Genomic DNA, 27,026 nt, shown 5'->3' with positions numbered 1-27,026 from the left:
GTAAATTTACAAATATAAAAGATTATTCTCTAAGATTAAAGCGTCAAGGTTTGGATGGAGGTCCGCTATAGTGGGCTCTGTGCACTTGGCAGCTCAGTTACCAGAGCTTTTAACAATGGCATCTGTGGTGTGATGAGGTTGATCCTATCTTGGGGAAAAAAGTGATAGTATAGTATGTCGAAAAAGGTCCGGTGCATCCATTGAGGAAGACTTTAGGCACCCGTACCGTAACAAAGACACGTGACACACAGCTGGAATAATCTCGACCCATGGCGGGACAAATGTAACGGTTCCTTTTTGTATCCATAAGTTGTATTTATTCAAGGTGATCAGGTGCACGTTCAACCTTTCTGTCATTCACAGTTTGTGTTGTGCCTCGAAAGGCACATTTCTTTCTGACATTTCACCTTGATATCACTTGTGGGTTTTTTTTTCTTGAATGTAGGCTACATACAACTCAATTGCTATATTTCTGACATGTTTACAAGGGCAAACAGTTGCTATTGTCAAGTTATTATATCAATAAGAACATTCTCTTGCATTCGGCGCTAATTTGTTGAATTTAATGTTGCCAAATTAGCTCAGTGAATGTCTGTACTAAATTTCATGGAAATCCATCTGATACTCGTTGAGATATTTCAGTCTGGAGAACCACGCGGCTGCATGGCAAAAAGGGCACCAGCTGAAGTCCAGACCACATGAGCATGTCGAACAATCACACTAGAAGACACACAAATGTGATCCATGTAGATCCGTCTAGTTCTGTGAACATGTTTTGCTTTTGAAATGCCATAAAGAGTTTTAACGAAAGACACACAATTACACAAAACAAATCAAGTTATTATAGTATTCAATGATAGCGTTCACATGAAAGTACACATACCTGACTCCTCAAATATCAGGCTTTTCCACAAACATTAGATCAAGGGTTTGTGTGTGTGTCCCAGCTGGTTCCTATTTAGACTTCATTTGTTGTTCCTCCAGGGAACAGATAATCTAACAGTCCATTTGTGCCTCCATCCGGCTCGGAGTGAATAACATCTCTGCCAGTGGTTCTGTGATCACGGTGAAAACACAAAAAGTCTCTACTGTCTTTCCACTCCCCCGGTACACACAGCCGTCACCAGTCCTGGCTGTCTACGCAGTCCGATGTGAGTCAGTATATTATACTAATGCTGAGGTCTCAGAAACACAGATGCTTTCACACTTGGATGGGGTTAAACCAGCTAACCACACGTCAGTTAAGTTGTCTTTGTGGGTCTTACTGTGTCTCTGTGTAAACAATTATAACACAATACATTCTGAAGATTACACATTCAATAGTCTTCTCAAAATCAATGTAAATCAAGGTCACACATATGGGTTTGGGTGGCAAATGCCCAAATTCTCTTCTCTTCCCTTATTGAAAAATCTGAAGCACATTAGACCTTTGCCAATTCATTTCCCCGAAGATGATCTACCATCTTGGATAAAGTCCCATATGACTCAACTGTGCTTTTGAAGATACCTCAAGCCTTTCATGTTGGCCACAGATCCTGCTTTTTAACCATTTCGTCCTTGCAAGGGCTCTTGCAGATCCCAATCGGCCCTGCAGGGAGTTGCTAATGCGTAATAAACACCCGTTTCTCACCATAGTCCTTCTCTTCTCCCGCCTTTTCACCCATTTTATCCTTCCACTTAAAGGGCCAGGATGTCTGGCTAGTCGTGTTGTGGCAGCTCAGTCTGGGGTCGTGCAGGAGGTTCCACATAAGCCAGATCTGAGGAACACTGAGGCTGTGAACAACCATGAGTTCCCTGTAAAAACAGGGGTCAAACGTCTGAAGGTGGGGTGCTGCAGATGGCCGGGAAATTCCGAAGGTCCGAAAGCCCTGGTGGCGTGATGGTTTGACGCCAATCAGCTGGAGGCACATTCCTAGAAAGACATCATCAATGGGGAACAACTCCACCTGGAAGTGAATAAAAACATTGTGAATCAAAAAATTGTAAAGACAGACATACAAAAATATTAAAACTGTCAAACTTTGACGTACCTGTTGACAGGCAGAGCTAAGTCTCCGAGCCGTATGTCCCGACATGACAAACCCTCCTCCCCCAGCGTAATTTGGGTACAAACCCCCTCCATAAACAAACTCTGGCACATAGTATTTGGAATTGCGCCGGCGAATTGGTTTAGCATGGATAATAATATCACCAACAAACAGATCCTTGTCTGGCTTTTGACCTTGCAGCATCTCTAATATATTCTCCACATTAACATACACATCAGCATCACCCTTGAAGATGAATCTGTATGAAAAGAGATAATCAGAAAAAAGCATCAGATAGGAGTCACAAGAAGGCTAAGAATCAGATAAACTCTTGATTGTAAACACTGACTTGACATGAGGACAGCTGCTGTTAACCCATTTCAGAAAATGTGTTTCCTTCAGCGTCAGGTTGAAGAAGGTGTCTTCAAAGTCCCAAAGCAGGATATCTCCAAAGGTTTGACTCTCGTAGGTCATGAGCCGATCCCAAAGAGGCAGAGCAGTCCGATTCCTGGGAACCCCCAGCAGGAAAACAGTCCGGATGGACACACCATTTTGAAAAAGTCCCTCTTTACCCCAGGTCCGACGTACCACCTAAAAATAATTAGGTGCAGAAAGGACAAGATTATTTTGTTGAAAAGAAAGAATTAAGTTAATACAATGTTAGGTCAAATGTGTGTTAATCGTGTGACAATTGGCAGAGGGTCATCAGTAAAATGGCAACACCTGGGCTCACCAGCAGCACCGGCAGCATATGAGGCCTGTATGCCAGTGATCTTTTAAAAGAACCTCTGTAAACAGATACCTGCATATGGACTTAGAATCTGTAGGCAGTGGAACAAGATTTTGGCATCAGAAGTTGCTAATCAAACTGAAAACAATGACAGACACACAGAAGAGGAAGTCTTGGCCCGGAGTAAGGCTGGGCGATATGGCCAAAATCTGCTTATACAGGTTATTTAATATCTCCATAAATATCACGATATAGCATGTTAATTCAGAACTTTAGTGCAAAATAATCCGATTTCCTGAGAAATTAGAATTAGTGTGTGCTTGTTAATATAAATGTAGACACATTAATGTGTATAATGATGTTTTGATATATGAATCATCATTTTGATTTATTGCCCAGCTCTAGTCTGATATCTGCTGGCTACACTGGAACCCTGAACATATTGGCCATAGGAAGCGTCGTCAGAAAGCAGATGGTTTCTGAGATTGAACTTGTATTAATTGATTTCTTTTACCCACTTGGGGGCAGCGTGTTAGCAAACAATAACGTATTTACACATTGAGAAGACACGGAGCAATATTAGCCTTCATCCGAGACATGTTTATGTCTACTTGTCAAATGTAAGTCTAATATTCACTCTACTCTTATCTCTAGTTTTGGTCTCCACCAACCCCTGAAGGAAATACCGGGCTCTTTAGCTGCTAAATGCTCCACTGTGTTCACCAGCTAGTTGCTAACTTGGTCCGTCTGCAGATTAGTGCTGGGCAGGTAGAGTACAGTGGGCTTATCAGAACTGTTTAACAGAAAACAGCTGCTGGCTGCTGTTATGAACTACACTGAGAACAGTGAGAGTGAACCAAATAGCAAAGAGGCGGTAGCAACAAGCTTTCATACACAAAATAGCTTGGGTGAAAAATACAGTCTAATTTCTGTCCTGATGCACAGCGAATTTCACTATTTACAAATAATTTTTTTGGCAAAGGCCTACTTACAACATGACTTATTTTACCTGACGTTTATCAAAATCTGCAGGGATAGATTTCACCGCAATGAGCATGTAGGGAGCAGTGGTAGACCCTTTACTTCCTCCTTCTCCTGCTTCCTCCTCTGCTCCTCCAATGTGACATTTCTCTGGCTGGTCTATGAGCAGCTTAAAGTTTCTGTTGTCCTTTTCTCTCAGATAGCCCTCAAAGTCAAATGGTGGCAACGTAGGCAGGGGCTTGCCAACGGTCTTAGTTGGGACAGCATTTTTCCGTTGAGACTTGGATTTCCCCTTAGATTTGACCTGATGTTTGGACTTGGGCTGCGGAGGTTGGGACTTGAGCTGAGGAGGTTTCAACTTGGAAAGAGGAGGTTGGGACTTGAGCTGAGGAGGTTTCAACTTGGACAGAGGAGGTTGGGACTTGGACTGGAGTTTGCAGGGAGGCAGCTGTGGCTCTGAAGGGCTGGATGGGATCTGCTAATTAGGAAAAATGATGTGAGACAGAAGTTGGAGGACATTTATTACAGCAAGAACATGCAATCTTAAAGTTTTATGTGCAAAAGAAGTATAACAACTACAAATCTAAAATTACATTAAAAACTAGCATCATAATGTCTGTTGATACTGCTTCATGTTTATCTCTTCCAGGTTCACTATAAAATGTGTTGGACCATCTGTGGATCAGTGCAGATGGACATTCAGGCAAACATAAATACAAACATACTGTGTGTACATACATTGATGCGCTCTACATATGCAGTATGTGTATTCACACGGCACACACTGTACAGTGCTCTCACACTGGTTGTGAATTTCAGCTCAGCAGTAGACACTGTGAAAATGTCTCCACCCGCTCTGTGAGCACAAAGAGCATCGCATCCTTACGTGGGATGTGAACTTCCCTAATCTTATAAATGAGGACAAGACTAACTCATGATGACCTTCACCTGCTAATGCAACACTTTCTTTCTTACAGCAGCTACCCTCTACCAGGCTAGTTGCTTAATTTGCCTGTCTGCATAAACTCTTATCTTTTAGTGCACCCATTATCATTGTATCCATTTAACATTATGAAGATACTTGGATTCTGATACCTACATGCCAACAGGCACACACATTTATAACTTGAACCAGATCAGCTCATACCCCTGGAGACTCCTGGCCTGCTTTGGCTCTGCTAGCGCCAAGCAATGTCCTGCTGGAGCTGGTAGAGCCATGGATCTCCAGCTTCCACACAGGCCTGTCCCACCCAGAGGAGAGCACAACCTGGAAACATGGATGGGATTTGATTGGACATGTGATTTAAAAAAATTTTTTAACTACCCCTTCATATGCTGCGATTGGTTCTATCCTCACCTGGTGGGCGTAGAGCAGCAGACAGAATAGCACCAGTAGCAGCATCGTGCACAGCACATCTCCCTTGACATGGAGGATTCTCCTCATTATCACCATCTTCCTTGGATCCTTCTGAAGACGCTGACTTCAGTTAAGTATTGAACAGGTATGCAGTGGAATGGGGCTGGTGCATTTCATACTGCTTTGCAGACAGCAGTGGAGACTGATACAGACCAGACTTGGGTTTGCAGGAAACTCTGCAGAATTTGAGGAGAAGATGTAGTGATTGTTCTTCCTGTTCCCTCAAACCTCACTTCAAACCTCACAGTTTGTCTGTAAAAACTCATATCACTGGATGCACATCCATCGTGTCTGACCCCATCCTCCCCTTCTTCTCAGGCACCCAAGGGTGGGGGCATCCTGGACAACAACAAGAACACATTTCCATAGACTTTGATGATCCCTGTTGCAAAGAAGATATTGTTACTTGTCCCTTCCCCCATTTGTCTGCTCTAAGGAGGATGTGCTGTCCTGGAAGTTATTGTGAAACCCTCTCTCATCATGTGTCATACAATAAATGATCCTCCTTTGTCAATGATATCAATCAGCAGATTATTTTTGATGCTCCTGTGGCAAAAAAAAGAAGCTAATTTGATGCACTAGAGAAACATACTGTATATAGCCGATCATCTACTTTCCCCTACACTTTTATTAACGTGATTACTTATTTTTCATTAAGATGTTTTTTTTGTGTCATTTGTACGTCACAAGGTGTCCTGGCATCTTGTTAAAACTGGCTAAATGTGACTGAATTCTGAGCTCCGAACATAACCTGCTTCACATCACCTCGAAGTAGTAACCAGGACACAAAATAAGAATAATAACATAATCCAAGACGTTATTGTTTGCTGATAAATAGCAGAAAGTATGTTCTTGATTCCCATTATTCATAACTCCGTTCAGAAGGGGGAGTGTCCGTGTCTTATGTAAGTGAGCATAAGGGTACCAACTCTGTCTAAGAACACTGTGTCCAAACGTTCATACCATTGGCAGACATCCCTTATTAAAAACCCGCTGTTATAACCGTGACTGTCTATCCTCAGCTATTTATCTTAGAGCGCAAATTCCAAACAAGCATGACGAACAGCGTCGCAAAACTTCTCGCCTATCATTTCTCGACAAATAGGACTAAATTCCGCATGTTTCACAGGAGCAACAACAAGTCTGCCTGGTTTTATAGCTACAATTGTTGTGAAATGTTTCCCGAATCATGCAAGTCATTCAAACTTACCAGACGAGACGGAGGAGGACGTCAAACTGAAAACATCTGTGCTCTAGATGTTTGCAACTGCACCACAGCCTCCACTCTGCGCACCGACACACAAAAAAAGACTGATTTTAAAGACAAACACCCAATGAGAGAAGATGAGCGACTGTATTCACGTGTGTGTGTGCGTGCGTGTGTGTGCGTGTGTATGAAGAAGGGAGGTTAGAAAAGTTACCTGGCTTTGAGCCCATCAGCTGCTGGCTGCGCTCATAGTTGCCTTCAGGTACTGTAGGAAATATTCAAATATTCACTGTCAACGGAATAACTGCAAGTGTAGACAATTATAAAAAAAATGTTTAGAATAATATAATGAAGAATAGTCTTAGTGTATAATCAGCTAATCACAAAATAACTAGCACTGCTTGTTGTCAGTTTTAGGTTTTATCATCTTTGTTATAATCAAGACACGAAATGACCACAATGAGACCTTAATTACTACAAAAAAACGGCAAAACATCCACAGACACAAAAAAATTACAGAAACATCCTAAACAAAGAGACAACAAAAAGAGGCTATACAACTATAGTCTGTCCAAAGTAGGTTATCTGAATGTCTTGGAATGTATGAGCTAGTGATCAGATTAACGAGCCAAACAGGAGACCCTGAACACAACACCATCATCATTTAGCTTGACCACGTGATTCAAACGAGAGCGGAGCGACTTCAAGCCAGATGCCAACACAGCAACTAGGGAGGACAAAGGAAGAAATGGACGAGAGGAATAAACACAAGTACAGAGCGTGGACCTCTGAAGTTATGAAAATTAGTCATGTCTTTTTCTAGTTTGGGTTTACGAGGAAGTCAGAGATCAACGCCAGCTAAATATTTCATACTAGGCCAAGCTACCCAGTCATACCGGAGAGCACACTCGAGCAGAGACACAGCACGAGCAGCAGTAATTTACGACTATAGACCGGGTCTTTACTGAACCATATGTAGCGCCTATAGAATACAGCGCGTGAGGGAACATGTCTGCATCCAATCAGAACTATTCAAAAAGTAGGAAAGTTGAGGTTGGAAAAGCAGAAAGTCCTTACTGCTGGATGTAGTGTATGGATGGTACAGCTTCACTGACGAATACATAATTAAAATAAAATGGAAGACCCTTGGAAATATGCTGCATAGTTTACGTGGATGTTAAAAAATGGGAAGCCACATTTTTCCAATTCATTATAATTTTCCCTCTCAATTTGTTCCTGTTGTTATACAAGCAACAGCAAATTGGTGGGTTACTTATTTCAAGTTCATGCTGTGCAGCCAAACTGTGTTCAAACCTGCTGAACTGTACCTTAAATTATAGCGGAGATCACGTTTCCAAAGATAGCAAATACGTACATACTTTTAAAACAAAAGTTAATTTAATAATAGTTTCTGCCACACACACAATTATACATTTACAATCTGTGTACAATCTACCAAAGGTAAACAAGTGAAACACACAGCGTTGGTCCTCTGACATCCATTCATTTAAAATAGTTTTCTTGCACAACAGCTGGGAGCAGAGATTGAGTCTGAGTGAGCCTTCACACAGAACTATAAAGGCCACCAGTGATTTCAATGAAGCTGCTCTCTGTCTTGCTCCAGCTGTGCTCTCTCTAAACATCAGTGTCAGCTGAATCTAACATTCAGGCTGCCGATCCAGCAGATACTCATTTTCCTACAAACCCTCGTGTCTTAGTGGAAACGCTTTCTTTCCTGAAGTTTAAACGTTTCCTAGACAAATGTGCAACGTTTCCTGGAAAACGTCTCGTACATTCAAAGGGCATTATAATTAACTCTACTGATGCTATCCAGTGTATGCGAGACAGCAGTCAGATTAATGCATTACAACTCATTTCTCTGAAGCATCATTGAATATCTTTGTTCCATTGTTTTTGAGAAACAGTCTGAGGGAAGCACTCCACCACCTCTTTTGGTCCAGCTGAACTCTCCAAACAGTTGTGTCACTCCGGCCTTCACGGCACCAATTTAGACAACTCTCTAGCTAAGCTTTAACTGCACTAAATCAAGCTCCTTCAGGCGCACTAAGCCTGTAGTCAGCATGTTATCTCTGTGAGCCAGTCTTCACATACCAAATGTACCAAATGTTGCTGCCAGGCAAAAAAATTAAGGCTACAACTGCGTCCCTTTTCATGTCCTCGTGTGGTTCTCGTCTCATCATTCTGGGGGGAAATCCTTGCTGGTGCCATGCTTGAAATAGGTCAAGTTCAACATTACAGTGCTGATTAGTTGTGCGTTGTGCTTGCACTTTCAATCTATTTGTCCATTCCTGCACCACCGCCACTTCCACTCTCAGGAGGATGCAGTGCCAGCTTTCATGATCCTGAAGAGTGCGCTGATGTTATTGCTCTTGATGGCGTCTCGGCAGGCAGCGATCACTTGGTTCTTGGGTTTACCGACTGGAGATAAGGAGGAACAGCGACAGACAGATTAATATGAGGAGACGAGACAGGTGTGCGACACATAGAGGAGGACACAAATGCTTTTAAGCTTCTGAGCTTTGTTCATTGCCATTTGATAGTGAAATCAGTATTATGAACAACATAAATACCACCGTGTTGACTGCTCAGTGTCCTGCCTGAGATGCAGAAACTTGCTTGTCAAGGGATGCTTGGTGTTTTGTGGCTAAATGTATATAAACATTAAGTTGTGAAAGCTACAGTTCAGAGCCAAATCTGAGGAAGGCAGCACAAAAATGACAGCATGTGGTCGTGAGTGTTGTTTCCCTGCTAAGTCAAAACTCTCCTCATTCCCGATATGCTACATCTTGTATGAGTCAGAAAAAAAAAAAAAAACTACAGGAGACACTGAAACAGAGGCTTTCCAGTCTGGTAGCGAGGTTGAGCCATACTCAAGTACTCTGCAAAGCATTTGTAGTCCCTCACCAACATCAGCAAAGCGTTGAATATGTCCAATCAACACTAGAAAGAGCCAACATCTGGACCAGCATGCACTACATCCAAACACCTACCCAGGTACGATGATATTGATTGTACATACAGTAGGCTTGACTCAGCCCACATGCAGATGTTCAGGAATTGTGGTTGTTACAGTGTGTCTTACATATGCACTCACACACACACACACACACACACACACACACACACACACACACACACACACACACACAGACACACACACACACACACACACACAGTGGCCTACCTCGGAGTCTACCAGCCCGCTGTATGGCCTGGTTGACAGACTTGAGGCAGGCAAGTAATGCATTGTGGTTGTTAGAGCGGATTTTATACTCGTTGACCAGATCCCTGTTTAGATCGTACAGCTCTCTGTACCGCTTCTTCATAGTTGTCCTACAGAGAGCGAGGGAGAAAATCAGAGAGAAAGTACGGGGAGAAGAAGAAGAGAAACAGTCCAGTGGTTAAAAATATATATGTATATCTTATAGTAGTATTATCAATATATACTGTGAAATATTACAAGTTTTTGTTGAAACTGTTTTAGAGAGGTGTTGATTCAATTTGGGGCTCATTCTGAAGTTTAGTGGTGCAGTTGGATTGTGAAGTATTATACTAAACATTTATATCAATGAAGGCGCTTTAAATATTAGAAACACCTTTCATTATAACTGAATACAATTCAACTGCAGCCTCCAAAATGTCCATGAAGTTGTATCAACACCTCTCCAAAAATCAGCAACTGTGTTTTTCATGTTTTTGATACAATCCTTCTTGTGTTCCAGAAATCACTAGTGAAGAGTTTTTGCACTACAGCAGACCGTTTTCCAAGCAGACATTTTGAATTGTCATGGTAACATTTAAGGGAAACTAAGCCTAGTTTCTATTGTTGCAATGCTGGTGATAGGGGAGGGTCTGCTGATGGCTTTTTCCTCTTTGGTGGCTTTAAACAAGCATGCACATTACCACAGCCCTGGAAGTGGGTGACCTAAATTGCATGCAACCATCATTTTTTTTAGCAATGTCAATATGTTTCCTAAATAAATAATATATCACATATGGTATTTGACAATGACTATAAATGGGACCAGTTCAATTTGCTGTAAGTCTGTCGTGGTTACTCACATTTCACCCATAAGGCGAGCATCCTCTGCTTGCACCAGCATGTTCCTGATGTAGTTGGAGTGGTCGGCCATGGCTGCAGTTAACTTCTGATGGACAGAGTGGAACTCATCCACCTGCATTGCAGATATTTAACACTCAATATGAAACCACAGCAACAGCTACATTCTCTCTCCTGACAAATAAAGAATTCATTTCTCATGAGCTCCCTGACTTCTCTCAGCCTTGACAAGCCTTTTTTTCACACATGGTGCAGTTGGAAGTCAATGTTGTAGTCATAATGCACATGTACATGAGGGGATGGATGGAAGGTATGTCTTGGAATATTAGTGGAATATACAACATGAAATGTTGAGGTTTCAATGTCATTAGAGCCAAACCTCAGTGAGTGTCGTGTGCAGCTCCTCGAAGTATCCGGGGAAGTCTGCTTCTGCTGACAAGTCCTCTATTGCCAGGAAGGAGGCAAGTGATTGGATCAGATCTCCTGCCAGGTCAATATCATCGGTTCTCAGAGTGATCTGATTGGGCAAATTAAGGATTAATTAAGCATCTGATTTTAGCTTATTTTAAAAAGGAAATGTCAGTAGCTATTATAACTTCATGCAAATTAACCTCAATGTTTTGCTCACTCTTGGCATGGTAAGAACTAATTATTTATACAGTCACAATTGTCCCTTTGGCAGAAAAAAAGTGTACAAAAGTGTAATGTGTAGGTGTAATATAGCTAAACCTATAATGTGTTTGTACCTGTCCATTGCTGGCCATACTGATGGACAACAGTCCCCCTCCTCTTAGAGCATTAAAAGTGATGTCAGGGCTGTCTACTCCTTCTGGAAGCAAGAAGTTCTGATTCAGCCACATCACCACCTACACACACACACACACACACACACACACACACGGATGCATGTAAAGAATTGCATACATTACTATAAGATTGTAATTAGCAAACATATATTGGGATGTTATTGCCTTGAACATGCTGTGGGACTGATCAGCCTACCCTCTGTGGTCGGTCGTTGATGCTGAAGGTGACCCTTCCAGTGGGCGGAGTAGCTGAGGAGTCAACTGTGATGTCATACATGGAGAAACGAGGCAGCTGACGAGTGATTTCAAACACGTGGAATTGGGTGCTGGAGAAGACAAAAAGAATGAAGTGCAGAGAAGGTGCTTAATTACATGGTAAGACAAATGCAATTAATACACGACAGCACACGTACTTTACTTACTCACACATCCTACCTAGTTTTCCCTCCAACAAAGGCTTTGATGTGCAGATCTACTGGTATGTCTTTTGGGGGGACAATGGGCACTCGGACACAGCCTGAGAGGTTCTGAGCGCTGGGGTGCACAACGTGACTCTCCCCCTCAAATATCCCCTCTGCGAAGATTAGCACTGCACGAATGATGGTTTCTGGAAGGGATAAAAGGAGAGATTCAGGGCCTTGGGACTATAGAATATTTGCCCTGTCCTTGACATGCTTGCAATTCTCAGCCTAAGTCCTAATACACTCTACCATTTGGTGTTGAAATGCTGAGCTCGACATGAGCTTTCTGAGCCTCTGAAGCAGGCCTCACTGACAGCGCTGTCTGGAGCTGAGTGTTGGCTGGTATGACACCCACCCCACTGTTTGTCTCTGACACACCCTGAAACAATAGCACAGGTGGTGTGGATGTTAGCATAGAAAATAATATACAGCCGCATGTCAATTAAGACTCCTGTGATTATCTGTATGAAGTCTGCTATCTCTGCAACAAACAGCAATGCAGAAAATGATGACAAAAATGAAATGATAAAAAAGGGGATTTTACTCATCTCTGTGTTTATACAATAATAGATAAATGTACCTTGGCATTCTCTTCATAGTTGCGTAGCTCCAGCAACAGATTCTGTCTGCGTTGGCTGAGCTCTCTAATGAGGTCCTGTTCAGCACTGGAGTCCATGAGATTCCCTTTAAGGTCTTTACTGGCTGGCAGATAACCACGGACTACAAGATACACACATTTACAACAAGCCTAAATGGTCAGATCTCCCAAATCACGTCTGAATTAAGCTTAAGGTACAGGTGAAGCTGACGGTAATTTGGTTATTTATTGTAGGTATCTCTACATGAACTGAAGTACTCAGGAAGTGGAAATAATCATCTCCTAGTTGCACAAGATCAAATAGGTCAGAGTCACAAATGCACCACAGAAAATGCACCCCCCCCCCTCAAAGAAAATAGTGACAGATATTTGTAAAAGCATTCATCTAGGTACACACAGGATGGCCTAAATCCAACCATTTCCAACACGTCTTCTTACATGCATATGTGGGCAGAAACCATACAGGCAGACGACATACCTTCTCCCTCTGTGGAGGCGCAGATAAGTTGTTTCTGTCCATCCAACCTGTAGTCTCCCTCCACCACTCCGGCCACAGAAGAGGAAAAGTTGTCTTTAAAAATGACCTCGCCTGTGCGGTCACTACGAGCATCGATCTGAAATAAAAGGAGAACGTGATCGACACTGAGGACAAACTAAAGATAGTGTGGAAATGAATGACTTCTTGTGTCCACAAATCTAATTACAAATCGCATTTGTGAAATGTGAGAGGTTGTCTCTAAATGCCAGGCCCGCTAGGTTGTGAGCTGACCTTTCCATTGGACCAGCCAGTGATAAGCTCCACCACCCCGTCAGCATTCAGGTCAAAGGCATGGATGCTCATTGCGTGATTCTTAGACTGATTGGAGAGTGAAAAACACATTATTTAAAAAGGAAATGGAGACACATTACATTTAAAGTCAAAAGGCCCTTAGTGAGTCAGTCAGTTCAAATTTCAAACAGGCTCAAATCATCACAGACATACAACAAGATATCGGACAGTTTGCACGGTAGGGTTGTTCTATAGACATAGAATAAACAGAACTAAGGCCTTCAGAGGGAAAGGCTGAATGATAACAACTACATATCATTAACACTGTGTGTTAAAGAACTCGATAGCGGTCTCAAGACTACCTGTTGAAGGTCTCAGTCAGACTCGTGTTGGTCTTGTCTCTGTCTCGATACACTCTGGCTTTGGGTCATGACTTGGTCTCGGTTTAGGTGGTCTTGACTACAACACTGGTAACTGCTAATACCTTATTTTTTCCACTAAGGTTAGCCCCGCTATTCCAAGACGGCATTATCATAAATTATTACGGTACCTTAATCCTCCAGTAGCGGGCGCTGCGGTCATAAACTCCCACAGTGCCATTGGCCAGGGCATAGCCAAACCTGCTGCCATGCATGTGGCACAGTGACGTTACTGTCTGTAGGGAGAAGGACAGAGGGGACACTAGTAACAGTGCAATGGTGATTTCAAGTATTATTGTGCGACTGTCCCTGGTACAAAACATAATTTAAAGTAAAAAAACAACAACATCACACTTGTTAGTTTTGATGGATTTTCTCGAGAGTCAACTAGCTTTAAATAAGTGAAACACATTGCATCAGTTTACCTCGTTCTCAGTCATCTCAGACACGAGCTCATCCTCTTTGAATACTCTGATGTCAAAGTCCTCTGAGCCGACCAGAAGCTGGAAACACAACAGCGTCAATATGAATTCATCTTTCATTTAACTCATGTCTACAGTTCAGACACAACTGTTAACCCTTTCAAAAGTAGAGAGCAATAGAAAACAGGAGGAAGATGTGCGACAAAGCTCTGTGATCAGACGCAGCGTCAACACAGCGGCAGGACTAACCTCATTTTTTCCGTCGCCAGTAAAGTCACATAGTACCAGAGATCTGACGTTATCGCCAGTCACCTAAAAACAAGACACTTCATTATTATATTTACATTACATTACGGTCATTTAGCAGACGCTTTTATCCAAAGCGACTTACAATTCAGTATCTATCTACCATAGACACAGCTACAGGAGCAATTTTGGGGTTAAGTGTCAAGGAGTCAAGAACACATTGACATGAGACTAGCGGAGCAGGAGCCGGGGATCGAACCGCTGATTGAAAGGCGGCCCTGCTCTCCACTTAGCCATGGTCACCCATTTATTTAGTTGATTCAGACAAAGGATTATTAATCTTGGCTGGGTCTGCAGAGATTTAACACATGGAAATGTGCTGTTAACAATCAAACTAGTTACATTTTGGTGAGGTGTCTTTGTCTCATGAGTTGTGCGTTGCTATTCAATGAAACCAACTTCTTGAATGTAAGACAGACTGTGCTGGTATTAAAATGTTGCCTTGCTGTTCTTACTGTCCAAAAGTGGTCATTGCCAGCATAGTCAAAGCCTTGTAAAGCGCAGTTCCCTCCGATGATGGCCAGAGGACTCGGGATGTCCCCGAGTTTCCCCAACACAATAGCGTTGGCCCCATCCGTCACCTACACACACACACACACACACACACACACACACACACACACACACACACACACACACACACACACACACACACAGAGGAAACATGGAATACTGTTCAACATGTCGACAGCCAGGCTCGTCTCCTGTGTGTAAACTACACCATCATGTTACTGTGACAGAAAACACATACTGACTAACTGTTTCCCTTGTTGTGTCTGTATGCACTCTAGTAAGAGTGAGACAACAGTGACATCATGGGGCCAGACTGGACAACACAACAGTACCTGCGTGTCGCTTGCATCCAGCATGCCGTGAATACAAGTGTAACAGTCGAGCATACCTTGGGTCTCTACCAACCTTTTTACAAAATTGTAATAACAATACTTTCTATCAATTCATGCCATCGTCCATCATAATATAATTTTATTGAGGACTAAAATATTGGAACCTGGTTATTTATTATCTGGTTTGATTTGCTTTTATCACTTGAAAATATTGTCTTTTATTACGTAGTATTATTTTAAAGAACTGCTGTCTCACATTCAATGTTTATGCATGAGCGCATGTATGATCTGTGATCTATGTTATGTGTTATAAGCATGTATTTGCACTGTGATGCTGGTAAGTGTGTTGTGTAAACTACTTGTGTTAAATAAACTTAAAAAGCACCTTTCAAATCACAGTTACAAAGCTCTTTACAATAAAAACAGAACACGTTTTAACACAATGAGAATACACACTGCTCCCCGAAGAGTTAAGCAGAAATCTTGACAACAACACACCTGTGTTTATCTAACTGAAACCTCTATGCTTTTAACCAATATACACTTTTCTTTGTTACATTGTCTTAGACTCCATTCCTGGAAAGAGCCACTTCAACCAAATGTGTTCCCTCCACCTATTCTCAGTTCCACTCACCTCTCTGTAGAAAATATCAGCATTGTCATGGACATCATAGGCCAGCAGGTTGGTCTGGGAACCCACCAGCAGCGTGTCCCCCGTGGTGTTTGGTCCCAGCGTTCCTGCCGTCAGGCATGTGACTGCCTGGTTGATGTTGAGGAGTGAGATGTCAGAGTCTTGTGCGCTCTGGCTCAGGCGGTGGGCCACAGGTCTCTGACCACGAGCATGAGGGTTGTGGATAAAAACCTTACAGAGAGAAACAGAGAGATTTCAGGGCATGAGGTGGAAACATATTGTGTTGGTAGTAAAAGTAAGAAAGGTATTCTATAATTGAAAGTGCTGTAATGAGGGTAAGTCTAAGAGACATGTGGTGAAGTACTCTTTACTAAAGCTGTTGCTTGGGTCCAGACCTTTGAATCCACAAACTCAATGCTGTCTGATATCAGGCAAGTAAAGTGGGACAGCACAGAAACAATGTGCAAGTCAAAGTTCAGAATATGCTCACTCTCTTTCCACAATGTTATAACAAAGCCACCAAAAGGGCATTTGTAGAAAATACAAAGATGGAAGAATTGTCATGAACTCAGGCAGCAGCCATGCTATGTAATACACGTTCTGCACATTACGAATACAACTAAATTATGTGGGAATAGAGAACATTTTCATTCCCCTCACCTTTCCAGCCTGTGTGGCTGCAGTAAGGCATGGGTGGACTCCATCAAACTTCCCAACAGTCACCATACGAGGGTTAATCTTGTGGTTGAGCTTCAGTGTGAATATAGGGACCAGCATGGTGCCTCTTGAATATCCTGACAAGAGCCCAGAGGAGACAGACACACAGACAGACAATCAAGGGCACTTTATTATTTCACTTCTTTTCGGATAGTAACATGGGGAATCGAGCACATGAGCTAAATAGGTTGCATATCGTCAAGTCACGACGATGCGTGTTTTTGCTCCACTAATGTAATTACAGGCTTTACCCCCAGACACCCAGCGGAGAACTCCGTTGCCTAGCAACAAAGAGTGGCACGCTAAAGCTTTTCATCTGCTAATCTCCTGTCTATTCAAGAATGTCAATTATACAACAAAAAGTCGCCACGTCTAACTTTATAACAAATTGTAAGCTCCGTTTCGATCGCAAATACGATTAGAATCATTGGCAGGAAATTTAAATCGCCAATATTTGCCTTCATTGCCTTGCAAGCCTAGCAAAGTACCTAACTAGCTAGCTAGCGGCTAACGTTAACATCGCTGGTTTCAATGTTGCCGGAAACCACTCGACCTGTTGACGATAGTAAAACAAACGAAGATCACTTGGGAAACCGTAACGTTGCCCATTTGAGCAAACAAACTCACCTTACCCCCTCTTCAGCTGCAGGAATTTGGTTCAAATGAGCTAACCAGCTATAAATAGCTAGCTAGATAGCACGACCACTCAACGATAGTTGACAGTCGATTCCCTGCCAACGACTACATCCTCTATGCTGCTTTCAAAATAAAAGATTCTGGTCACCCATGTGAGAAAGCCGTGGTGAGTTGGACATGTAATAGGCCTCATGTTTACCGGACTAGTTCCCTTTTATGTTTGAAACGTATGTAAGCCAAATACTGTATAATGTATAACACTGTATATATCCAGTAATATATCCTGCATCTCTTCTTCAAACGGCCCTCTGAGCATGATTCACCATGATGTAGTTGGAGTCACAAACCAAGTGCTTTCTCTTTCCATGCCAGGAGTAATTTTTTTCATAAATTGCATTTAATGATTTGGTTTGCATTCCATTGGCTGCCACCATGTAAAACACATGTTGTTACAGACCAAGAGATTTCAAAAAAAATGATTCTCCATATCCAAATATCTCTACCTGTGCAGTTGTCCACAGCTGTAGTTGCATGCAGCTTAGATATGTAATCAAAATATTTAAATGGATGATAACTTGATGCTCCACGTCATATCTAGTCCAACAGTACCCTCTGGTGAACATAATTATATATGTATCTTACCAAATCAAATACCGTGTATTTATAAGCACATTTAAAAACATCCAAAGTGCTGTGCAATAAAATAACATGAACATAAATTAAAACAAGACTTTAAGTAGAGCTGACTCCTTGTTGCGACGTGACCTGAAGCCTGATTTCAATTTTCCATTATGTTGTTACTGTCTAAAGGGACAAGAGCTGAGAGTAGATACTTTTTTTTCCCATTACTTTAGATTGGGAAAATTTTTTTAAAAAAATAGGCCGAAAATTAGCTAGAACAGTTGCATCAAGTGTAGTTTTTTTTTTTAAATAATGGGATGTACTGCTGCATGTTTAAGCAGGAGGGAACAGAACCATTTGTTTGCCAGGACAGACAGTAGCAGCAGGGTTTAGGACTCTATTGACTGTGTCAAATGATACTTTGAGAGAGTGGGAACTTCTGGAGCTCATGGTGGCAAAGTATTGAGGCCTGATGATCTGAGATCCCCATTCAAAATTAAGGACTTATTCAAGAGAGACCTCACATTTAGAAGAGCAGGATTACACAGGGTGTGGAGTGTGGAGGCTACGGACTCATTATGTGGACCGCTGATAAAAGCAGACTTTCCCCAGCTGTTTATAAGGTTTAAACGTGAATTAAAATCAATTTGTGGAGGGCGATTGTTGGAGGAATGTATATAATTTTTTCCCACATGAAGCATAGTTCATGTGGGAGGTTCGGGAGCGCGTGCAGTAGACATGGGAGCTCTACCAGGATGTTAGTGCATTAAGGAAACAGATGTTCCTCATTATGGAATCCCCAACTATCAGGGTAGTCGGAGAGAAGAGGAGCTGAGGAGAAGTCTGGACCCCAGATGTTCAGTTTTAGTAACGTAATTATAGCTAACTAAATAATTATGTCTTACTGTGTACTTTTTTAGTTGGCGTGGCTGTTCTAACATACTTTAGGCTATGTGAACATGTCACATAGCAACTGTATAAGCAATAGACATCTATGTATTATGTTGGGTGATGGCACAACCTCATTAATCAAGTGTGTTTAGAAAACCCTGACCACATTGAATTGGAACTGCTGTCCAGTGGATTCCAATGAAAGCATCAAATGTAACACAAGTTAATAGCTTTGCGTAAACGGTGTGCTGCAACACACTGTTGGCTGAGTCATGTATGTCTGTTGTATGTCCTGGATCTTTCACTTTGAACTACAGAGGTTAAATGCACGGCTCGTCTGGGATTTGAACCTGTGGCCTCTCGCACTCCAACTGAGAATTAGAACAACAAACCTCTCTGCAAGAGGAAAGAAGATGTTTTATATCTCCCCTATTTTTGCATTAAAACAGTGCTCTGCTGGTGTGGGAGCTTGAAGACCACATCTCATCTGGTCAGAGAGCACCCTCTGCTGCACAACAGGTCATGTTCAGCGCTTGAGATCTTAACAGTCTCTCTGTTGCGTAGCTGTGCGTCATCTTCAATGTTGTCTGGGTTTCTGACATCTGTAGATCAAACGCCTGTTGGTGGTCATCGGATGTGTGAAATACTAAAGTTATATTTAACATTCATTTACTATAAACTCTTCTATAGAAGACTATGATAACTTATGAAAACTGAAAACATGTCAGAAAGAAAAGAAGAGAAGAAAAGCAAAGAAATAGAGTGGATTTTAGGATATAATGAAGAAAATTAGCAATTACACATCTTGACTCTAATGAGGAAGTGACACAAAATGCCAGTTCAGATTATTTTGAATTAAATGCAGTTTACTTTTTTTAAATTTTAAATCAAGGTTTTTATTCTTTTTAATTGAAATATCTCATAGCTCATCTGAATTTAGGTTCTAAGTAAACAGTGAAGTCCAGTTGAAGTCCAGTTGATCCTGAAGGCATCCAGACACTAACTGTGTTTATTGAGATCTGGCTTTGAGGGATAATATCAACTAATTTAGACCAGTTATAGTTGCAATGAACAGTGATGACAGTTGGCCCACACAACGGTGCTTATTTACAGTGTAATGGGTGAAACCAGTGAAATACAAATAAGGCATTAGATATGATTGTTCTGTTATTTATGTATTATCACCGTTATCTGAAAAAAAGAGGTCCATTTTAGTCTTCATGGTTATTTCTATATTCACAACGATGGGCCTGTCATTATGTGATTGCTCTCATTAGTTTGACATAGGATGCCTGAAGAATAAGGTGTTATTCTGCGTAGTACTACATTGCTATTGTTCGTATTATTTTGGGATTCTTAACTTTGGTGTCAGCCTTGTGACTTTCTGCAGCACATCGGGCTCTGCTGCTCAGTCTCCTGCTGAACTTTGAGACAGAAGTTGATGCAGCTGCTCATTCAGTTTGACCTGCATTTGAGATATTGTGATATCTATGTAATAAATCAGTAATTAAAGTTAAGACAACTTCAGAATTACATTGTATACTGTCCCTCATAGCAATCATGCAGCTACAACAAAGTCAATTCACATGTAACAATACTTGTGTCTCTCTGGGATATAGCTACTTATATGTATTTATTAATATACTTTGTTTTTCTCATTTGATGAGAGTATTTTTTTTTATATCATTGTAGTAAATTAGATGACTTTTAATGAATAACTCTTGTTTACTTGTCTTGCTCCTCTATATTCTAATGTAAAGGTTACTGTTATGACTGCTGTGAATAACAACATTAAGAATAAACAGGAAAATGCTCTGAAGGATCTGGTTTTGAGTTTTCTCTCTGCGTATTGTTATGTTGCTGTGTGAAACCTGTGAATAACATTCACACCTTTACATATGATTTAATTTATTTTAACATATTACATCCTTTATTTTAATGAATTGAGGTATTTGTTGTTACTATAATTTTACATTAGTTGCCTGAAAATAAATCTGGTCTAACAGTGCAAAGTATTGCGATTATATTCTATCCTTGGCAGACTTCTCAACCTGTGTGTTTCTGTCTATATGGATGTGAAGCGTTGCAGCATATTTATCATGTCATGCTGCTTTATGTTTCCACCTACAATCAGTCATACAGCTACAACTAAGCCCATTCATAGGCTGCATCGCACAGCAAATAAAACATGAATAGAAACTAGTTATTGTGTTTAATATGTCTGTCTCTCCATAGAGGTGGATTAATTTGTGCTACTTTATTCTCCTGTATGTATGTTTACATGTGTTACTATTTGATACTTAATAAGTATAGTGTGTAACTATATGAACAATGGAACATGCTTAAATGTATGAATTTTCTGTCTGAAATAAAAAGTAAGTTATTTCTGCTGTTAATAAGTTGTGAATAAACAGGAAAATGCTCTTAAGGAAGATGTGGGTGGCTCTTAAAAGAGCCTTCTATAGGAGCGTTGCTTCTTCAACTGGTAACAGCTCACTTCTTCTTGGGTGCCGCTTTCTTGGCTTTGGGCTTGGCAGCCTTCTTTGCGGGGGCTTTCTTGGCTGCGGGGGCCTTTTTCACCACCTTCTTGGGACTCTTGGTGGCCTTTTTGGGGCTCTTGGCTGCCTTCTTCGGGCTCTTGGCAGGTTTCTTGGCCGCTGCGGGTTTCTTTGCCTTCTTGGGTGATTTCTTGGCGGCTGCTGCTGGTTTCTTTACTGCCGCTGTCTTGGTCTTTTTGGCCGCTGCGGGTTTCTTCGCTGCGGGCTTCTTGGCTTTAGGAGCGGCTTTCTTTGCCGGTTTCTCGCCAGCCGTCTTGCTAATCTTGAAGGAGCCAGAGGCCCCGGTCCCCTTGGTCTGGACCAGAGTCCCCCTAATCACCAGACTCTTGATGGCGATCTTGACGCGGGACTTGTTCTTCTCCACATCGTATCCTCCGGCGGCCAAAGCCTTCTTGACAGCGGCAGTAGACACGCCGTTCCGCTCCTTGGATGCGGCCACAGCTTTAACGATGAGCTCAGAGACGCTGGGACCAGTCTTCTTCGGCCTGGACACCTTCTTCTTGGCTGCTTTGGCCGGCGCGGCGGCTGGAGCTGGAGCTACTTCTGCCATTTTCTATCGTCGATGTGTTTGTAGCCACGAGAACACGAGTCTGACTGACTGTTGAAGAGCTCAGAGCGGGGGGCTGGACTTAAACACACCATGAGAACCGTGGAGACTCAACCTATCCCGGGACTCCTCCGTGCAGTCTGAAAATCGAGTCACTTGTGTTTTCTCTTCACTGATAAAGACTAAAAACTAAATGTGGAAGAAGGACTGAAGGCTGACGGTGAAGGGAGCCGATAGCGGACTAGTGTCTCTTCATATTGAAGTCACGTAGAGCTCTGGTGATCTCTGTGTTTTGTTTGAGGAGCCTCCAAACCTCACCCACTCACCGCCGTGGACAGCGCTGATCAGCGGCTTTTCCCACTCATTTCTCTCTAAAAAGTATTTAAAATACATCAGAGCTCCATTAAAAGTCGTTTTTTAACTGGTCCACATGTTTGTTCAGAGTGTCGATGTAAAAACAACCATCTGATGTTGATCCGTTTTTAATAAACTGAAGTTATTCTGGGAGCAGCAAACACACTGATGATGGTCGAGGATAATGGTGCAGCTCAGCCAGACTTCCTATCAGAGCTGCTCACTGTGAACGTGTCCTCTGCTGATAATAACTTTTAATAGAAATAGTTATACTATTAATGATCAAACACATTGACAAATAAATGTTCTGTTTTGAGAAGCATGCTTTAAATGTTACAGTAACAATGTTTCACTGATAGCTGATATTCTGCTGATGATTAAAGTGAGCACTGATGGAGATTTTTATTTTGATGAATAAAACTAATTTGATCATCATTATTATTTATTATGATCAATTATTAACTGTAAAATACTAATTCATTATTATTACATATTGTTATTGTTATTAATTGTATTATTAATAGTATTCTAAATATTATTATCACTATTATTGTTATAACATTCAACACATTAATCATTCAAAATTATTCTGTTTCAACCTTTGTAGTTTGTAAGAGTCTGCAAACTTAAATGCACATTATTCTACCCAGAAGTGGACTTTTGCTGGCAGTAGATAACGAATCTGTTTAGGAAGAGCAGTACAAACCCAGAGGTCTGTACTGATCAACAACACACCGCAACCATTTGGAAGCAATTAATAAGTAAACTAGAATGTGAAACCGCAGAAAATGGTGCATTCAGGGGCTCCTCGCATGATCCCACTGATGACCATGAGCTTTAATTAAGTTGTGATGTGAAAACAACATAAATACAAATGATGTATTGTATTGCTTGAAGAGTTAAAAGATCAGCAGAGGGTATTTATTTACACTGTCACAACAATAACAACGCATCTGGTAAATAAACATTACAATTTACATTTCTCTGCTGGATCAACTGAACAGCGCAGCACAAAAAACATGATCAGATGAATTCAAAACTCTTTCATGTTGCAAACAAAACAAGCTGTCCTGCTGTGCTCTTCACAGCAGTAAAACTCGCTTTGTTGTTTATGTCCTTATAAAAAGCTTTATTAATGCACAACAAGTTTACAGAATGTATAAATACACACAGGCCTCACATATTACAGCACAGTGATGACACATGACGTGCTGTGTGAGGACGCTGTTCTGGAGCTGAGACTCAGATCTTAAGTCTATTTCCCTCCAAGGATCTGATTTCTGTTCCCTTCCTGTCATGTTTAACTTCCACGTCGCTGCGTATCAGTCTGATCGATGGTGCAGCTCATTCTGCACAGCTTGAAACTTACGATACAAGTTACAAATGTTATTTGTTTGACAGACATCTCATGAAACAGACCACATTACAAAGTGATAATTTACATTAAACTCCAGACAAGGCCGTGGAGCCTGGACCAGACCGTCTGAGCTCTGTAACAGTCTAGAAGCACATGTTGTGTTCGTCATGACGATAAGTTATCTGACACGTGTTGTGCTCTTTCTCTACATTTTTAGTTACATGACGTTAACCCACAAGAACCCAAACCCATTTTTCCTTAAAGGAAAGTTATAGGGAATATAAAACAGACTAAATGGACCACATGGAACACATTTCTGAAAATATGTTTTAATACTAACCCCTAGTGAAAAGAATAAAATAAAAATTGACTGACTAATGTAGTGCCAGAGATCTGAAATGTTAAATATGTCACATTGGGCATTTACTTATTGATGTTTTCCTCATTTAAAAACTAATCAACTTATAAGTTTAAAAGCCTGATGTGACATGTCACTATATTTTCATTACTTTTTAGACAAATTAGTTCAATAAACATGGTTATAATAGTTTAGATGTAATGTAGGACTTGTTAACGCATTAGAATTTTATGTGTTGAAACTTATCTTTAACAAAAACACGCTTTTAGAAATTGGCTAGTTCTGCCAAATGTGCTGAGCAGCCAGGCAGCCATTTTGGAAGTGATGTCATTGGTACACAAACTACCCAGTGAGCATTTTTCCGTTGAAAAGACGTTTAAAAGACGTCTACGTCCACCATTGAAAAGACGTTCAAAATTGGTTCAAAAGTGAACGTTTTTTCGCCGACTATTCATAGACGTTGATTCAACGTTCACGTTTAGACCAGATTTCACCGGGATTTGCAATACTACAATTTTCGTCCTCTACATTGTGCTAATAGTAGTAAATCGTCATTTCAGAGGTTTATTAAGAAACTACATCCACATTTATCGGTTGAAAGACAATTTTGCAAATCCCGGTGAAATCTGGTCTAAACGTGAACGTTCAATCAACGTCTATAAATAGTCGGGGAAAAAAACTTTCACGTTTAAACCAATTCTGAACGTCTTTTCAACGTCACCGTGTTTTAAACGTTCTTTAAACGTCTAAATGCACACAGTTCAATATGTAGCAACTAAATACTTCATCATAGTAACACATCATCAGTTTCCACTTACAGGACAAAGACCAAGTGACACAGGCAACAATTAATTTGTGTTTATTAAGCAACAATATAAATATCAAACAATATCCTTCATATACAACCATAGTCTCTCTGTCCTTTAAATGTCGATGTCACACAGGAGCCGGTTTCAGAAGGTCTGCCATATTTTCAAGGTCTGTAAATAAAATAAAACAAGTATTAGAAAAACATTTTCACTTTTAGACCAGTTTTGAACGTCTTTTCAACGTAAAGATGCGACTTGGATATTACACAGTATAATACTTTATGTTTTTTGTATATTGCTATAAGCCAAACAATGTTTTTACCGTCTTCTTATTTGTACATTACTTTGTTTTACTCACGTCCTCCACATTTAAACTGTGTACAGCCCCATGCGCTCTGCGTCGTGTATTTCACATGTGAAATGTCCTAAAAACTCTACAGCGCTACAGAGACAGTCCATGAAGAGTCTTCAACATTAACTAACACGTGTTTATGTTTACTGTTCGTCCATAGTGCTGTAGCTGCAAGCTAACGCTACAAGCTAACGTGCCTACAAGCTAACATGCTAACGCTACAAGCTATCAGCCTCGCCCGCATGGTGAGCATAAAATGATACAAATGGTGCATGTTTCGGTTTGCAATATTGGAGTCCAATAGTTCAAGTACTTACAGCGTACGTCGTTATCGTGAAGCCTCACGTTTATTTCGTCAGCTCGTTCAATTCGCTCCGCAGGTCTCGTGCCGTGTTTCCAGAGACCGTGCATGTTTCAAAGTTGTAGAAGCACTCTGAGCCTATGCCCCTGCGTGTTCCAGCAGTAAACACGACACTCGTATTTTACGTGAACATACAAAAATAATGTACTCTGCTCTCATTACGATGTCCTGGGAGCTTCTTGTTGACAGCACAGTCTATAGTTACATATGTATCACGTTTTATATGAAACATTAAATGAGTTGAAATCACGTCTTCGCGTAGACCACATTTCACCGGCCAGCGTAATATGATTTTGGAGAAATAAGTTAAAAGTAACCAAAATCGTGTCTCTTTCAACCTACAAATGAACAAACCATCAATATTTTAAAACAAATTAGTGTTTTGTGACACGTTGATATTGTAACCGCAATTTAGCCGGTTGAAAAGACGGTGAAAATAAGTCTTAGGCGTTCAGACCCCATTCCAACGAGTTTTCAACCAGAAATCAACGTTGAAATATGAGTTAGTGCTCACTGGGTACGGTCACATGACCTCACGAGGATGTTAAGAATGCGTCACTTAAGGACGTCAAGAGTTAAAATCAAGGATACAACTGTATAAGAAACTTTACAGGTTATAAGTGTCATTACAGACTCATTTTGAATGATAGTTTATTTCCAGATGGGTCATGCTGAAATAAATTAATCTTAGCAGCCATCTACACGTTTCATGAAAACAGTAATAGCAACAAGACGTTGACCCGATTTATCCTTAATATCTACAACAGATCATATATTATATAGCGTTCATTTATCTTTAACAGATATATAATGTTGTGAGATTTAAACAGGATACCAGCTCTGTTGATTAAGTGTGTGGCCCTTAAAAGGGCCTTTGGTTTATAATCACGTGTGATTAAAGTTTAACCGCCGAAGCCGTACAGAGTGCGTCCCTGTCTCTTCAGAGCATACACCACATCCATGGCGGTCACCGTCTTCCTCTTGGCGTGCTCGGTATAGGTGACGGCATCACGGATCACGTTCTCCAGGAAGACCTTCAACACACCGCGGGTCTCCTCGTAGATCAGACCGGAGATACGCTTCACTCCACCACGGCGAGCCAGACGGCGGATAGCGGGCTTGGTGATTCCTTGGATGTTATCACGGAGGACTTTACGGTGACGCTTAGCGCCTCCTTTGCCGAGTCCTTTTCCTCCTTTTCCTCTTCCGCTCATTTTTACTGGTCAGAGTATATCAACAGAATAAAGTTCACTGCGTGGTTCCCAGTTATTTAAATCCTGCCCGAGGACGTGATAGAAGACAGAGGCGGAGCTTTTCTTCTTTTTTGGATTTATTTGACGGGTGATAATTAAACTCGTTAAACGCGTTAGCGCCACCTGCTGTCTCCTACTGCTTATTGCTGAAAGGCAAGCAAAAAAGATGTATACTCAAAAATATACTTCATAATTACTGAAGTACAATGTCCAGGACAATCATTATGTGACTCTGTGTAGACATATCAGCAGATATTAATTTAGTATTCTGTCTGTTGCAATGTCTCTCTGAGTCTTTGTTTTCTCGACTGTCTCGCTGTATTTATTTCTCTCTATTTCTTGTAATTAATGAAGTGGGGAAACATTTACAAAGTGTGGTAAATAAAAAGATAACCAACCCCCTTGTATTAAGTCCCAAATATAGCTATTCCTCCTCTAGACACTAGAGGTAACAAGGCTCCCCAGAAGAAATTAAGGCTGTGTGTAATTATAGTCTTAGAACACATCAAGAT

At 41.1% G+C, this 27,026-nt stretch overlaps 4 protein-coding genes across 7 annotated transcripts; all 4 read right to left on the bottom strand.

Moving 5' to 3' along the window:
- Window positions 1-136: 136 nt before the first annotated feature.
- b3gnt9 (UDP-GlcNAc:betaGal beta-1,3-N-acetylglucosaminyltransferase 9) lies at window positions 137-6,511 on the bottom strand. Of its 2 annotated transcripts, none has more exons than XM_068724040.1 (7): window positions 6,366-6,511; window positions 5,096-5,331; window positions 4,886-5,005; window positions 3,767-4,216; window positions 2,377-2,618; window positions 2,031-2,286; window positions 137-1,946 (listed from the first exon to the last, which is right to left on the bottom strand). In XM_068724040.1, the coding sequence occupies exons 2-7, from the start codon at window positions 5,189-5,191 to the stop codon at window positions 1,602-1,604; spliced, it is 1,509 nt and encodes a 502-aa protein (XP_068580141.1). In that variant the 5' UTR covers window positions 5,192-5,331; window positions 6,366-6,511; the 3' UTR covers window positions 137-1,601. The 2 variants fall into 2 exon arrangements, with proteins under 2 accessions (XP_068580141.1, XP_068580142.1); XM_068724041.1 differs by having other exon boundaries at window positions 3,767-4,213.
- A 1,227-nt stretch (window positions 6,512-7,738) lies between these two features.
- Window positions 7,739-17,139, bottom strand: bbs2 (Bardet-Biedl syndrome 2). Of its 2 annotated transcripts, XM_068723994.1 has the most exons (18): window positions 17,045-17,139; window positions 16,361-16,494; window positions 15,704-15,931; window positions 14,680-14,805; window positions 14,168-14,230; window positions 13,922-13,999; window positions 13,628-13,732; window positions 13,078-13,164; window positions 12,787-12,922; window positions 12,291-12,430; window positions 11,960-12,089; window positions 11,685-11,856; window positions 11,446-11,575; window positions 11,190-11,309; window positions 10,823-10,960; window positions 10,446-10,558; window positions 9,568-9,716; window positions 7,739-8,801 (listed from the first exon to the last, which is right to left on the bottom strand). In XM_068723994.1, exons 2-18 carry the CDS (start codon window positions 16,475-16,477, stop codon window positions 8,695-8,697), a joined length of 2,139 nt encoding a protein of 712 aa, XP_068580095.1. In that variant the 5' UTR covers window positions 16,478-16,494; window positions 17,045-17,139; the 3' UTR covers window positions 7,739-8,694. The 2 variants fall into 2 exon arrangements, with proteins under 2 accessions (XP_068580095.1, XP_068580096.1); XM_068723995.1 differs by lacking the exon at window positions 17,045-17,139 and having other exon boundaries at window positions 16,361-16,560.
- A 3,360-nt stretch (window positions 17,140-20,499) lies between these two features.
- On the bottom strand, window positions 20,500-21,706 carry LOC137881778 (histone H1-like). Its single transcript, XM_068723879.1, has one exon. The coding sequence runs from the start codon at window positions 21,671-21,673 to the stop codon at window positions 21,059-21,061; it is 615 nt and encodes a 204-aa protein (XP_068579980.1). The 5' UTR covers window positions 21,674-21,706; the 3' UTR covers window positions 20,500-21,058.
- Window positions 21,707-24,582: 2,876 nt separating this feature from the next.
- On the bottom strand, window positions 24,583-26,521 carry LOC137881407 (histone H4). 2 transcript variants are annotated; one of them, XM_068723339.1, is made up of 2 exons: window positions 24,907-26,521; window positions 24,583-24,719 (listed from the first exon to the last, which is right to left on the bottom strand). In XM_068723339.1, the coding sequence occupies exon 1, from the start codon at window positions 26,473-26,475 to the stop codon at window positions 26,164-26,166; it is 312 nt and encodes a 103-aa protein (XP_068579440.1). In that variant the 5' UTR covers window positions 26,476-26,521; the 3' UTR covers window positions 24,583-24,719; window positions 24,907-26,163. The 2 variants fall into 2 exon arrangements, with proteins under 2 accessions (XP_068579440.1, XP_068579439.1); XM_068723338.1 differs by having other exon boundaries at window positions 25,218-26,521.
- Window positions 26,522-27,026: the final 505 nt, after the last annotated feature.

The sequence above is a fragment of the Cebidichthys violaceus genome, unplaced genomic scaffold (assembly GCF_023349555.1).
Source record: "Cebidichthys violaceus isolate CVI_PGR_0920_01 unplaced genomic scaffold, fCebVio1.0.p SCAF_3, whole genome shotgun sequence".
In the NCBI taxonomy this organism is placed as follows: Eukaryota; Metazoa; Chordata; class Actinopteri; order Perciformes; family Stichaeidae; genus Cebidichthys; species Cebidichthys violaceus.
Note: the sequence above shows the minus strand (reverse complement) of the source record. Positions and strands in the feature narration are given on the sequence as shown.